Here is a 12,648-nt window from a genome sequence, read left to right as displayed (position 1 = left end):
AGGAGCTGGTTAGTTGGGGCTTTTTTTAAAGGGCCAGGAGTTGGGGCAGGTGGGGTAGCCTTGGGGGGGGCTGGGAGAGTGAGGGCAATCTGGGGGCTCGTGGCAGAGCTCCCCATGCAGCAGGGGGGCAGCGGGTGGTGAGTGCGGGCTTTTTCTGTTTGTTTTTCTAGGAGCCACGAGCTGGGAGAGGAGGTGGGGCAGCCATTGAGAGTGGGTGGGGATGGGACTGATTCAGAGATTTGGTCGATTCGGCAGTGGCCGAATCTCTCAATCAGATGCGGCCGAATCAATTTGGGACACTGATTTGAATCACCGAATTGAATTACTGTCTCCCGAATTGGGCAAATCCGAAGTGAATACTAGCCATTTTGCACAGAACAATTATTTATGCAGACATCTAGTTTTATCTTACATTGCCTATGATATAATACTGAGTTACCAGTTAAACCTGGTTTAAGACAAGCAAATTTTTTTCAGGCATCCTCATAATTTCTGTCTCTTCCCCAGCTTCATTACTGCATAGTATTGCTGACATAAAATTTCCTTTCTGATGTTTGGTGAATTATACCTTTATGTATATTCTGTAAAATACCTTGGAAATAAAATAATGTTGTAAAATAGCATACTTTTTTGTAGGAAGAAGGTCAAGATCAAGATACTATAACTGGAGAGATTACAGCTTGGAATTTTCTTTCTGAGACGCAAATATGTGTTTTATCTGAAGAAAATATGGAAGGGGTTCAAAAGTAAGTATGTAATATATAAAGATAATGCTCATGCTTGTGTTTGGATGAACCAGAAATTTTGTGCATCCTATCTTTGGTAGTCTGATATTGAATATATCAGGTAATAATTGTGATATTTGTCACATGGCACAGTACTGTCTTTATAAAAGTCTTATATTAAATCAGATTCTGAAAGTGAAGGCAAGTTTATGAACATGCTGTCTGCAACTCTCACTCTAATAGTCATGATTATCTTGAAATTTAATAATCTCATTTGCAAAAGAAATGGATAACACAAGCTGTAATTTGTGTGAGAGAATTATGTTTAAATAACTGGTTAAATCAACTCCAGTAGCATTGATTTATGTATGTGGGCAAAATGGCATTTTTCTGAAGAAATATAAGCTCAGTTCATGATGATTTAGTACAATTTTGGGGAGGTGTAACTGGATTACATGAAAATTGTGCAGTAAATGAGAAATCTCTAAATTGGTAATTCCATTCTGTCCCTATATTTCCCAGCTCTTTTTATTTCCCTTTCATCAGCTTAGATTTTTGTGCTTATATTTCAAGATGATTTGAAAAGATGATCTATTGAAATACCTGTTAGGTGGGGTTATAGAAATGCTCAGTGTATCAGCCTGAGCGACCCATTGATTTAAATGTGAGTAGTTAGACCAACGATGAACACTCTTAGAAGTCCCAGCTGCTGAGTCTTGATAAAATTTCCAAAAATAGGTTTCAGATTAAAACTGCACCATAAAATATACATCTGGAAAAAAAAGATGTAGGGCATGACAAAATTTAACCCTTAAGAAAGGTGTGAAAATTTGAATGTTAATGATATTTTTGAATGCTAATTAAATAATTATCTAGATAGCAGAGGTGATAATTTATTAGAATTGTGTATTATTAGATTTGCAAAACTTTGCAAGATATAATAACTTCATCCTTATGCACTTCCTGTATATTCCTTCTGCGTTAGAAATTTGTTTCCATAGTTTCCTGGATAATTTTTTTTTAAAAGGGTTTAAAGTTAGATGGATACCGAGATGTGCTTGGCTGAAGAAGAGGAGCCAGTTTGAGACTTCTGAAAAGAGCGAGGGCCCCACATCTGACTTGAGATATCCTGTTGTTACTGTTTATTATATATCTAAATATGGATTTAGGAGACCAGATTAGGGTGTCTAAAGTTGAAAGTATTGACCTTACTTTGTATTTGTATGATTTTCTAAGGTACCTAAATAACTGAGCAGCTTATAATGATAACTTATTTATAATGGGTGTCCATTATAAGTCCCATAGTAACAAGTTTTCTAGCAAGCTGAAAGTCAGTGGGACTTTGTGCTCACAAGTCAGTTCAGGATATTTGAAAATGCATCTCTCAGTGAATAAATGCTTGCTTTACACAACACTCAAAAGATGTGCTTTCTTGCAATATAACCCCTTTCTATTATTTGCTATGAGGAAAAAATGTCATCTATTGGGACTTGTTAGGAAAACTGGAGAAGAAACTTCTCCTTCTATCATTAAAAGGATGAAATAGGTTTTTTAATTGTTGTTTTCCCTTATCTGATAGATCTCCTACCTGTTATGACAGAGACTGAAATATACAATTCGACTGAGACTAAGATTCACTATAAACCTATAATACATTATCAAAATCTCTCATCTAAGATTGAAAAAGAAAACTTTAGGGAAGGTCTTTTGTGTTTTCCTCAGTTTATACCATATTTTTATTTAATATCACATGCTTCCAAAAAAGATGTGCTCCTATTATTTTGGAAGGAAGATGTGGGTGAGATAGGAACTTTCTGTTAAGACAAGACACCAGCCAGGCTAGGCCTCACACCCTTTCAAAAGGTTCTGAAAAGAGTGAAAATGGTAGCAAACCCTTATTTCTTTCCTCTAAAAAGTTTTTTTATGTAAGGTCCTGTAAATAATAAAGTGTTGTTTAGTACAGTGCTCAACCAATAGGAACTGCAGATTCCTTAGCAGCTGAGAGAGGGTTAGCACTGGACTCTGTCTGTTCTGTTTGCTGGGCCAGAAAGAAATAGAGCCATTTTGGTAGCTATTAGAGCACAGCCATTAGAGCACTTGCTTCTATTCCAGTGGTGAAAAATCTGCTTCCCTGCTTAAGACGCACTCCAAATTTGGAGGGCTGATTTTGGGGGTCATGGTGGAAGATGCTTATGGTATGTGATGGTATATAGATACTTTTATAGGTATATTTTATGCTGTACTTGACTGAAAACACAATGCTTCAAGGACATTCTATGCTCAAGAAAGAAGTATCAGTATTAAAACTTCTGTTTCTAAGCATAATGCATCTTTTCCACATAGAAAAAGTTGAAAAGTATGCCATTGTTGGAGTTTGAATGCTGGAGTAGGTGGACCATAATTGTGACTGTGTGTGGCAATTCCTGTGTTTCATAGTGCTGCCAACTACCAGAGTATCTTACTGTCCCCCATAAAAATCAACAGTAGTAACAAAGATATCTAACGTGTGTATTCTCCCAATCATTCTCAAATACAGTTGTTAATTACATAGATTACAGAATATTGAAAAGATGAATGTTGCCATTCTTAGCAATACCAGAAAAATCTAATTCCTTAAGAAGTACTGATTGTGAAAGCTTGATGCTGGTAGAAAATTCAAAAAAAAGGATATGGACTGTGACAGCTGAGAGTTATGTCTGTGTGGTGAAGGTGCTTGCTGAATACCCTGTGAGGATTAGACCAGGTATTTCTTGTTTTTTGTTTATGCATTGTAAGCTGTATGTTGCCACTAAGAGTTTAATTAAAGTAAATGATTAGTGAGGCCTTGTAAGATTAGTGAGGCCTTGAAAGTAGTAAGGCCTTGCATGTAGTGACATAGTAAAATTAACCTTATCAGAAAAATGCAAAGGTTTGTACTGCTATTTATCAGCCATAAGGAAAATTCATAGTGTAAGAGTGAGAGTGGCTGTGAGTCAACACCATAGCTCAGAAGTTATAAATTGGCTAGCACATCCAGAAATCAGCAGAAGGAAGATGAAGCATTGTGAGAAAAGCTACTAATTCAAAGATTAGCTGCTGACCTGAATTCAGTGGGACAGTGGATCTCGAGGAGCCGGAAGACTGGATACCAGGGTCCTTCCTGGTACCCGTCAGACAGCATAGATCGGGAACGCCTGACTTCGCTGAGCTTTATAGAAGAGGAACTTGTCATATATCAAGCATCAGAGGGGACTGCCAATAAGTTGCCGACTCAAATTGTTATTATCTGTCATTCTTGTTTTGTTATACTACACGTAGTTGTATGTTTGTTAAGTCAATAAACCTTTCTTACCTTTTTACTCCTGACCACACTCTTAATACTGAACCCTCCTGCTGGCAGCTAGGACAATGGACTGTTTCAAATTGTGTAAAGTTCAGTTGGTCATATGCCACATCCATTTCAGTGTATAACTGTTTTTAACTGTCCTGTATAAACAAAGGTGCCCAAATTTATCATTCAGAAGAAAGGGATACATGTTTTAAACAAAACATAATGGATTATGTTCTTTATAATGTTATCTAGCAAGCCTTCAATAAATACTACTCCTCTTTTCATATTGTTCAACAAGATAGCTCTCTTGGCAGGGTGAAAAACAGTTGCCTATTGTTAGGACTGTAAGTACTGGTTTTTAAATGGGAAAGAATGGAGAGCAGAGAAAACAGACTCCTTTTTTGTGGGGGTAGGGGAGGAAGTGGAAACTATTATCAGAGGTTGACATCCTAGTTGACAATCTTTTATGCAAGAGGCTAAGGCAGTGATTTTCAACCAAGGTGCTATGGCATGCTGGGGTGCCTTAAGATTCTTTCAGGGGTGCCAAGGGATATCATGTAATGTCAGCACTGTTAAATGTGCAAACATAATTCATGAGCTAATCCCAGAGATTTCAAAGAAGAATATCCATAGTGTTGTGATATTTCTGAGCTCTCTGCAACAGAAAAAATGCTTTAGTATTTTTCTGTAGTAAAAAATTAAGTGAAAACTAATTGCTGACACTTTCTGAGGGGTTCCTTGAGTCTAAAAAGATTGAGAAGTACTGAGCTAAAACTGAGTAAGTATGAAATCTAAGTTGTCTTTAAGAAAATGTTGAGCTTATATTGGCAGAATTGTAAACTGAAGTCTTTGGCTCTGCCCCTCACTAATCTAATCATGTGGATAAATAAGGAAAATATAAAAAAGATATGCCTAATTCTGCTCTATAAGTTCATAGACATATGAACACTAGGGGTGCACCGATAAAGAATTTTAAGGCCGATACCGATTTGATTGCTAATATGCAAGGTTCTCCACCTTGGGAAGAAAAACCAGCAGCATCCCTATAGGCTAGGCAGTGCTACGCTAGCCAGCACTATGGATGAAAGGGACTTGAGGGTCATCATTGACCACACGATGAACAGGAGCCTTCAATGTGATGCTGTGGCTAGTAAAGTGAGCAAAATGCTGGCTTGCATCCATAGATGCTTCTCAAGCAAATCCCAGGATGTCATTCTCCTATTGTACTCGGCTTTGATGAGGCCGCAGCTGGAGTACTGCATCCAGTTTTGGGCTCAACAATTCAAAAAGGATGTGGAGAAGCTTGAGAGAGTCCAGAGAAGAGCCACATGCATGATCAGAGGTCAGGAAAATAGACCTTACAATGACAGGCTGAGAGCCATGGGGCTCTTTAGCCTGGAAAAGCACAGGCTCAGGGGTGATCTGATGGCCACCTATAAGTTTATCAGAGGTGACCACCAGTATCTGGGGGAACATTTGTTCACCAGAGCACCCCAAGGGATGACAAGGTTGAACAGTTATAAACTCCTGCAAAACCATTTCAGGCTGGACATAAGGAAGAATTTCTTCACTGTCTGAGCCCCTAAGGTCTGGAATAGCCTGCCACTGGAGGTGGTTCAAGGACCTACCTTGAACGCCTTGAAGAGAAATCTGGATGCTTATGTTGCTGGGATCCCATGACCCCAGCTGACTTCCTTCTCCTCGGGCAGGGGGCTGAACTCAATGATGTTCCGAGGTCCCTTCCAGCCCTAATGTCTATGACATCTATGAAAATCCTACACCCCACTTCAGCTGGGCAGTGCCTGTCCCTGCATCAGGTGCTGCCCCACTCCCTCCCTTACCATGGGTGCCTCAATCTGCCCCTATTACACACCTTCCCACACCCCTTCCCCATAACAGACTTTCCAAGCTGTTGGGCTGGCTGCATACATGCTGTGGCTGCACGCATTTATCCGTGACATTATCGGCCACATCAGCCAAAAAATGCTGATTGCTGATAATGTCAATTTTCCTTTTATCAGTGCAGTGATATGGACCGATGTATCGGTGCACCTCTAATGAATATGGTACAAAAGCATAACTTTTTAAAGGATTAACTGTTCCACCTTAAGCCATTACGTCTTATGAATAGTATAATAGAAAAGTTTCAGAAATTTTCAAAAGTATCTAAGTGACTTAAAATCTTACATGCTGAGGTCATTTTGGAAATGAAACATCAACTTCTAAGTCCCTTAAGCACTTTTCACAGCTTTGAAATTAATAGCAGCAAGAAGAAGCAAAACTTGTGAATTCAAAACTTGTATACCAATAGGAAATGATAGTAATGGAAGGCTGTCCTTCATAATGGAGAGAAATTATTAAGAGATCCCAGTAGACAAATATTGCAGGTTTGAAAAATTTGCTAATGCTTAGTAAAGGTTGAAAAACCTCCATAGGTTTAGTCATGTCGATTGCTAGACAGCTTATGGCAATATAAAATTAAACTTTGAGAAAAAAATTAGGATCAGGAATTTGAAGGAACCTCTGAGAAAAGAAACTAAAATCAGAAGTGATAATAGAATGCAAATGTCTCTTCAGTATGGCATCTATTAAAAGGCTAATAGGTTGATTGGGTGTATTTAAACCTATTAAGGGAAAGAATACTGAAAACAAAGTTGTAATGCTAATCGCTATGTACTCCTGGAGTAATTTGTCCAGTGATTATTTTTTTTTTTTAAGAAAGAAAGAAAATTGGAAAGATTCAGGTAAGAAAATCAGGCACATGTTTCATTAGCTGAATAATATTGAACAGTTACTGAATTTCACAGTATTTTTTGAAGTTTACTCAATGGAACGTTAAAAAAGTTAATTTCCCCATTTATAGAGCTGGGCTGAAATCAGCTTATTTGTTCTATTTTTCAAATTAATTATTTGAAGAATATTAGAATATTATTTTTCTTTGTTCACCAAGTTCTAAGGCTATATCATACTCCAAAGTTCTGCCTACAGTTATCTACCTTTCTGTGCAGAGTGGTGGCTCCACTCTCTCCATGATCTCATACCCACAACTCCATTGGAATTGCATTGCTAAACACTTGACAGGGAGTCTGTGTAGGGTAAAGTCTTCTGCTAGTGCATGGATCAGGAATAATACCTGCAAGGTATGGGCTTGTCTGTAGGGGTAGAAGGAGACCATGAATAGCCCTCAAGGTGACTGGTGCCCTGAAGCAGTGTTGGTACCAAGGGGCGCCCTGCTTAGGGCATTGAAAAACAGGACTAGGTTGAGCTGGGTATGGGAGGGACTCACTGGCCAAGGCAGGATAGGGCTTGCTTAGGGACCCTAGGGCAGCCTCCCTTGTACAACAGAAAAAAATAACTCCATCAAGGTGTAGCAGGAACGAGTAAGAGGGAGGGTACACTGGGGAGCTGAGTGGGGCAGGAGCTACATCACAACTGCCCCAGGGTATGGTTCTGTTGAACACATTTATTCCTGAATTCATGGGTGACTGTTGCTTCCTGAGTCGGGGGGGCACTTGCCCCCCAGCGGCCAGTCAGGGACAGGGGGAGGGGAATCCCCCCTGCTAGTCGCACGCGCTGACACTGAAGTGTCAGTGGCACACCAGGAAGGGCCAGAGGTAAGCCTGGAAGTGCCAGTGGCACTTTCCCTAGCACCGCAACTCCACAGCCGGCACTTTCAATGGGGGCACCGCTCCCACCTGCCGCCCTTGCTCATCACCTAAGCAGAGAATGCTGCCTTTCAGGGTGTCCACAAGCACTCTCAGGGGGTGCACCCCCTATGCATTGCCACTGCCTAAGTCATGTGGTTGTGATGTGTAACCTCAGCTATGCTTTTGGGTGTATTTATGACTGTGGAAAGTGGAGCTCCAGCTCCTTTAGTCGGTTCATATGAAAATGCATTTACCATATTTTCCTTTCACCCTCCTTTACTTAAATTAAAGCTGTTTCTTGACTTTTGAGCTATGCTTCACTCAGTAATTTGTAATTTTGGATCTCCTTTATTTTTGTTATATGTTTACTCTGAAGGAGAAATATGGCTTTGTTATTTTATTCCTTCCCAAACTTCACCCTAAAGACAAGAACAAATACCCACATATAAAAAAGAAGTTCTCAGCTGCATCCATTGATACAAACATTAAGTCACTCGCACCATCTCTTTTTTGAAAATGCACATGAATACTTGAATCAAGACAAGGTTTCTTCCCTCAGTCAACATGGAGGAGAACAGGTCTTGTCTTAAAGTTGAGTACTCGCCCAGGGCAGGGCAGTGGCTTAGCTTTGGGTCTAGGGCTGAAGCTGGAGCTGGGCCATGGTAGCTCGTGGCAGGGAAGGGGATGCCTGGTAGGGGTAGCATAAGGAAGACTGTGTGTTGGGGATAGAGGGTGTACAGGGGAGACTGCACAGTGGGGAGGTGCATGGGGGAGACCTGCAGTGCGTGGCTTGGGGAGAGCATGGGGACGACCATGCAGCTTACCCCTTCTTCCTCCCCTGTTCCTTTCCTTTCCTTTAGCTTTGGCTCTGGCTCTGGAGCTGCCACTGCTGCTTTTGGGCTAGGCTGGGCCAGGGCTGGGGTCACCAATGCTTACTGTCCTGGAGCTGGAGCCAGAACTGAAACACCGCAGAAGATATGCAGGAATTGTGTGTGGGGGGGGCAGGTTGTGGGAGGGAGCAAGCAGAAGATGGCCATGCACAGGCACAGTGGGGTGGGGCAAGAGTCAGTGGGGACAGGCACAGGGAAAGCAAGGCATGGGGGTTGAGGGGCAGGATTTGGCCCCTTGCCTCCTGCCACTGCTTTTCCCATCACAGTGTTGGAGAGAATGAATTGAAGACAACCCTCCAGTAATTAGATTCTGTATGTGGAAAATTATAACAAATTAAAAAATTTCCACACACAGAATCTAATTATTTGGGTGTCATTTTAAATTTGAAGTTGTCTTGGATTTGGATAAATATGGTCTTATCTATAAATTGTATGTTAGCATATTTAAATAACGCTGTTTAAAAATTTGAGGATTTTTTTTCTAATTATGGATATGTCCTCTAATGAGCACTAATATACAAATTAGTATAGCTGAATCCAGTCTCAGGAACATATCTGTGATTTCTAACAGAATAAAGGTGTAACAGTTGTAACAATATCAAAGGATACCCGTATCTGAACTGCATGATTCTGTATCACTATTAGGTAGTAAAAGCCCTCCATGGATAATCCTGCTTTATTCAGGGTCAAGTTTATGGCAGTTTAGCTAACTTGTATTGCTACAGAATCATGGAGACATAACAGTTAAATCATAAGAGCTGCTGCACACTTTCCTTTTAAAGTGATTAAAATATGTTTGTGTCCATACTGTAAGAATATCTTGCTTAATTTTGTACCTATTATTCAATTATATCCCATAGAAAACTAGAAGAGTTCCTGAATTTTAAGCAACTGAAGACATCTTTGAAAGAAGCTGTCATACTAGACTACTATCTGTTGGGATTTTGGTGGGCTAAAGAAATGAATTTCAATCTTACTCAACTCTCGGGATTCATGGCTCTATTAAACTTTTTGTTGGAAAACCTCAGCAGTAAGTATAATTTTAAAAATATTTAATTAAATTGAAAATGAGAATGTTCTCTAAACTAATTGTTTTAATAAGTTCTTAATTTTTTATTAGAACTAATTATTGAAAGATTGATTTTCCTCAAGAGTATCAGTCTGCTGTGCATTGTACATGGATATAGCTCTTGTTGAATGCAGTTAAACTTTGGTTAGAGGGTATGACATTTTGTTCTAACAGACTGTCTCTTTGTTCTTTGTGCCTTGCACAGTGGGACCATGGTCCATGAAGAGTAGGGTGCTGCCTTGATATAAATAATAATATTGATAATAATAGAGTAAGAGCAATGAAATTGTGAGTTCCAGTTCCAGTGCTGGCAGTGACTCTCTGTAGCCTTGGGCACATTTGAGACATTGCTGTTAGAGACATTCTGTTCAACCTGTAACACTAGGCTACAGTACAGTAAGTGAATTACATTCATTTCATCTTTGGAGGTCAGCTTTTAAACAGATTTGTGAATGTCAGATATAGTGTTTCTGACAAAGTATATAGGCTTGCTACAGATTTATGGGCTAAATATACCAGCAACATGCAAAAATGAAAAGTGATAAGCACCAGAAGAATCTAAATATCATGGAGTTATGAAGAAATTTGGAGTTGGGATGAAATTTTCAAGGAAGTGTGTGTCCTTGGTCTGTGAAAAATGAAAAAGACTCATAAGAACATAAGGAGTGCCATGATGAAGCAGACCAATGGTCGATCCACCTGTAAATGACTATGGCAGGGGTGTATGCTTTAGGGCAGTGATGCCCAGCCTTTACACCCTGTGGGCAAGATAGACAGTGCTGCAGGGTGTGGGGTAGGGAGGGGAGAAGGGTCACTGCGGATGCTTGGGGGAGGTAGGCAGTGACCCTGCTGCAAAGCAGATGGTGGGGATGGGGCATAGGGAGTGGCCTGACCATGATCTGGCCATATGTGGGTGACCCAACCTTAAGCCAGGTGTATGGGGGGGAGGGGAGAGAGACTGGGTGACGGGGAAGCAGCTGTGCAGTATCAGCTGGGGCAGGGCTGTATCCAGCTACATGGAGCTTGGTTATTCGGCAGTGGGGAGGAGTGGTGGCACTCTTCTTCTGCCAAATTTTCCACCCCATGGGGGTCCCTGTGGGCTAGATGCCATGGCTCCATGGGCTGGATTTAGCCTGTGGGATGGGGGTTGAGCACTCTTACTTTAGGGGGAGAACATTGAATGAGGTATATCTAGTGATATATTTCCTGTTTATTCTCCTCTTTGGCATCTAAACTTATTATTTTAAAGAAGCCAGAGAATATATTTCTGAGGCTAGGAACAGATGTCCCTGGACAACAGATGTGCCTGTGTTGTCCTGAAATGGAAATTCCTCAGAATTGGTGTGTACACACATTGTCCTTTTAACCAGGGCTTGGTGAGCAGCTGAATGCACTGCCACTTTTTCTGCCATTGATTCAATGATGCAGTCCTGGGATAACCATTCAGATGCATTTTTCAGTGTTCAGATTTTAGCAGCTAATTTATGTAAAAAAAAAATCATTTTTCTGGACACGCTACAGCCCATGGCGGAACAGGACTTTCCTTACTTTGGGTTGCCACAGGCTGTACTACGTCCAGGTATCTGGACTGAAAGCAATGAGCCTCTGTTTGCTTGCTTGGCAAGGAGAAGGAAGTTGCCATATTTAAAGACAGAGAGGACATAAACTGGATGAAGTGGTGAAGGAGGAGCAAAGTTGGACAGGAGTATGGAGAGGCATGAAAACTGAAGTGGGGTTGACAGGGTAGAAAGAAAAACTGGGACTAGGAAACTGGAGTTGAGGGGGTGACTAGCTGACAAGAAGACAGGAACTGGGAGCTTGGTGGAGATGGGGACTCATAACCCAGGAACCTGCTGTCAGGTAGACAAAGAGACTAGGATTGAGAGCTAGGGAGGGAGAGACGGGTGAAGCACCCAAATTATAGAGATTGTCATTGTGTGATTTTTTTTTTAATGTGCTTCCTTTACAAAGAACTAAAGATCAGGATTAGCAGAGAATTAAAGCAATAAGGGAAATGAGTCTGTTATTATACAAGTAATAGATATTCACACTTTGATCTCTGGATTCCTGATAGCTTGAATGAACAAATAAATAATTAAAGTATTATTATTATTATTATTATTATTAATAATAATAAATAATTTTAAAGTGCATACTTGTGGTGGTGAATACATTCCATATAAATAATAATAATTGTGATGTGTAGCCTCTTTTTCTAAAGTTTGAGGGACTGCAGAAGAGATTATGAAAAATTCATCATGTTTCTTTTTGCCATTCTAGTCTTTGCAAATTACAATGTACGCCCAGTATGTGCATTTTAGTATCAAAATCCACAATAACTTGCACTGGCTAGCAACAAGCATTAAATTCCAGTGCTGCAAATTTCAAGGAGCTTCTTCTTTGCACCCTTCTGCTCTCATGGCAGACAGGTTCCCATGTTTTTGCTAGATAGCTACACTGCCTCCTGCCCCACACAAACTCTGAGTCACCCAGAGATGTGCATTAGGCAGGGGGGATTCTCCCACAGCTGGATTTGTCCAAGTCCAGGAAGGGTCCAGCTGCAGGACAATGCAGCAAGATCTCCACAGGGCTTCCTGACAGCTCGGCACTGGGTGGACTACCAAGGAGTCAGGGCAGTCCCTCCCTCCTTCCTTCCAACAGGAAGGGAGGAAGAGTAGGGCATTGGAGGGTACTGGGGGTCCTCAGGAGCATACAGCTATTCAAGTTTTCCCAGAAAAAGAGAGATCTTTGTTATTAGAAGTATTCTCACTTTTTCATGAAAGATCCTGTTGTAACCTGTGCATAGCCTTGGGTATGTACAGACATTTGATGAGGTTAGATTGAATTAAAAATGGCCACCTAATCTAAGGCAAGTCAGGATGGGGAGAGACTAGTGGGGGAGAGGGCTTGGGGGGATTGCGTGGGCAAGCAGGTTCTTGGGGGAGAACAGGAGGGTTATTGGGGTCCATGGGGAGGATCAAGTGGCTAGCAGGGTCCACAGGGGGGG

At 40.9% G+C, this 12,648-nt stretch overlaps 1 protein-coding gene across 1 annotated transcript in view; it reads left to right on the top strand.

The window, feature by feature from the left end:
* Positions 1-12,648, top strand: part of CUNH10orf107 (chromosome unknown C10orf107 homolog) — a 158,426-nt gene that overhangs the window by 22,253 nt on the left and 123,525 nt on the right. The window contains exons 2-3 of the mRNA XM_019507902.1: positions 637-746; positions 9,433-9,602. Of these exons, the coding sequence (XP_019363447.1) occupies positions 637-746; positions 9,433-9,602 (280 nt within the window). The remainder of the gene's footprint in view (positions 1-636; positions 747-9,432; positions 9,603-12,648) is intronic.

The sequence above is a fragment of the Gavialis gangeticus genome, unplaced genomic scaffold, assembly GCF_001723915.1.
Source record: "Gavialis gangeticus isolate Ggan-Ray unplaced genomic scaffold, GavGan_comp1, whole genome shotgun sequence".
Classification (NCBI taxonomy): Eukaryota; Metazoa; Chordata; order Crocodylia; family Gavialidae; genus Gavialis; species Gavialis gangeticus.
The sequence above is the reverse complement of the archived record's forward strand: the minus strand, read 5'-3'. Positions and strand labels throughout refer to the sequence as shown.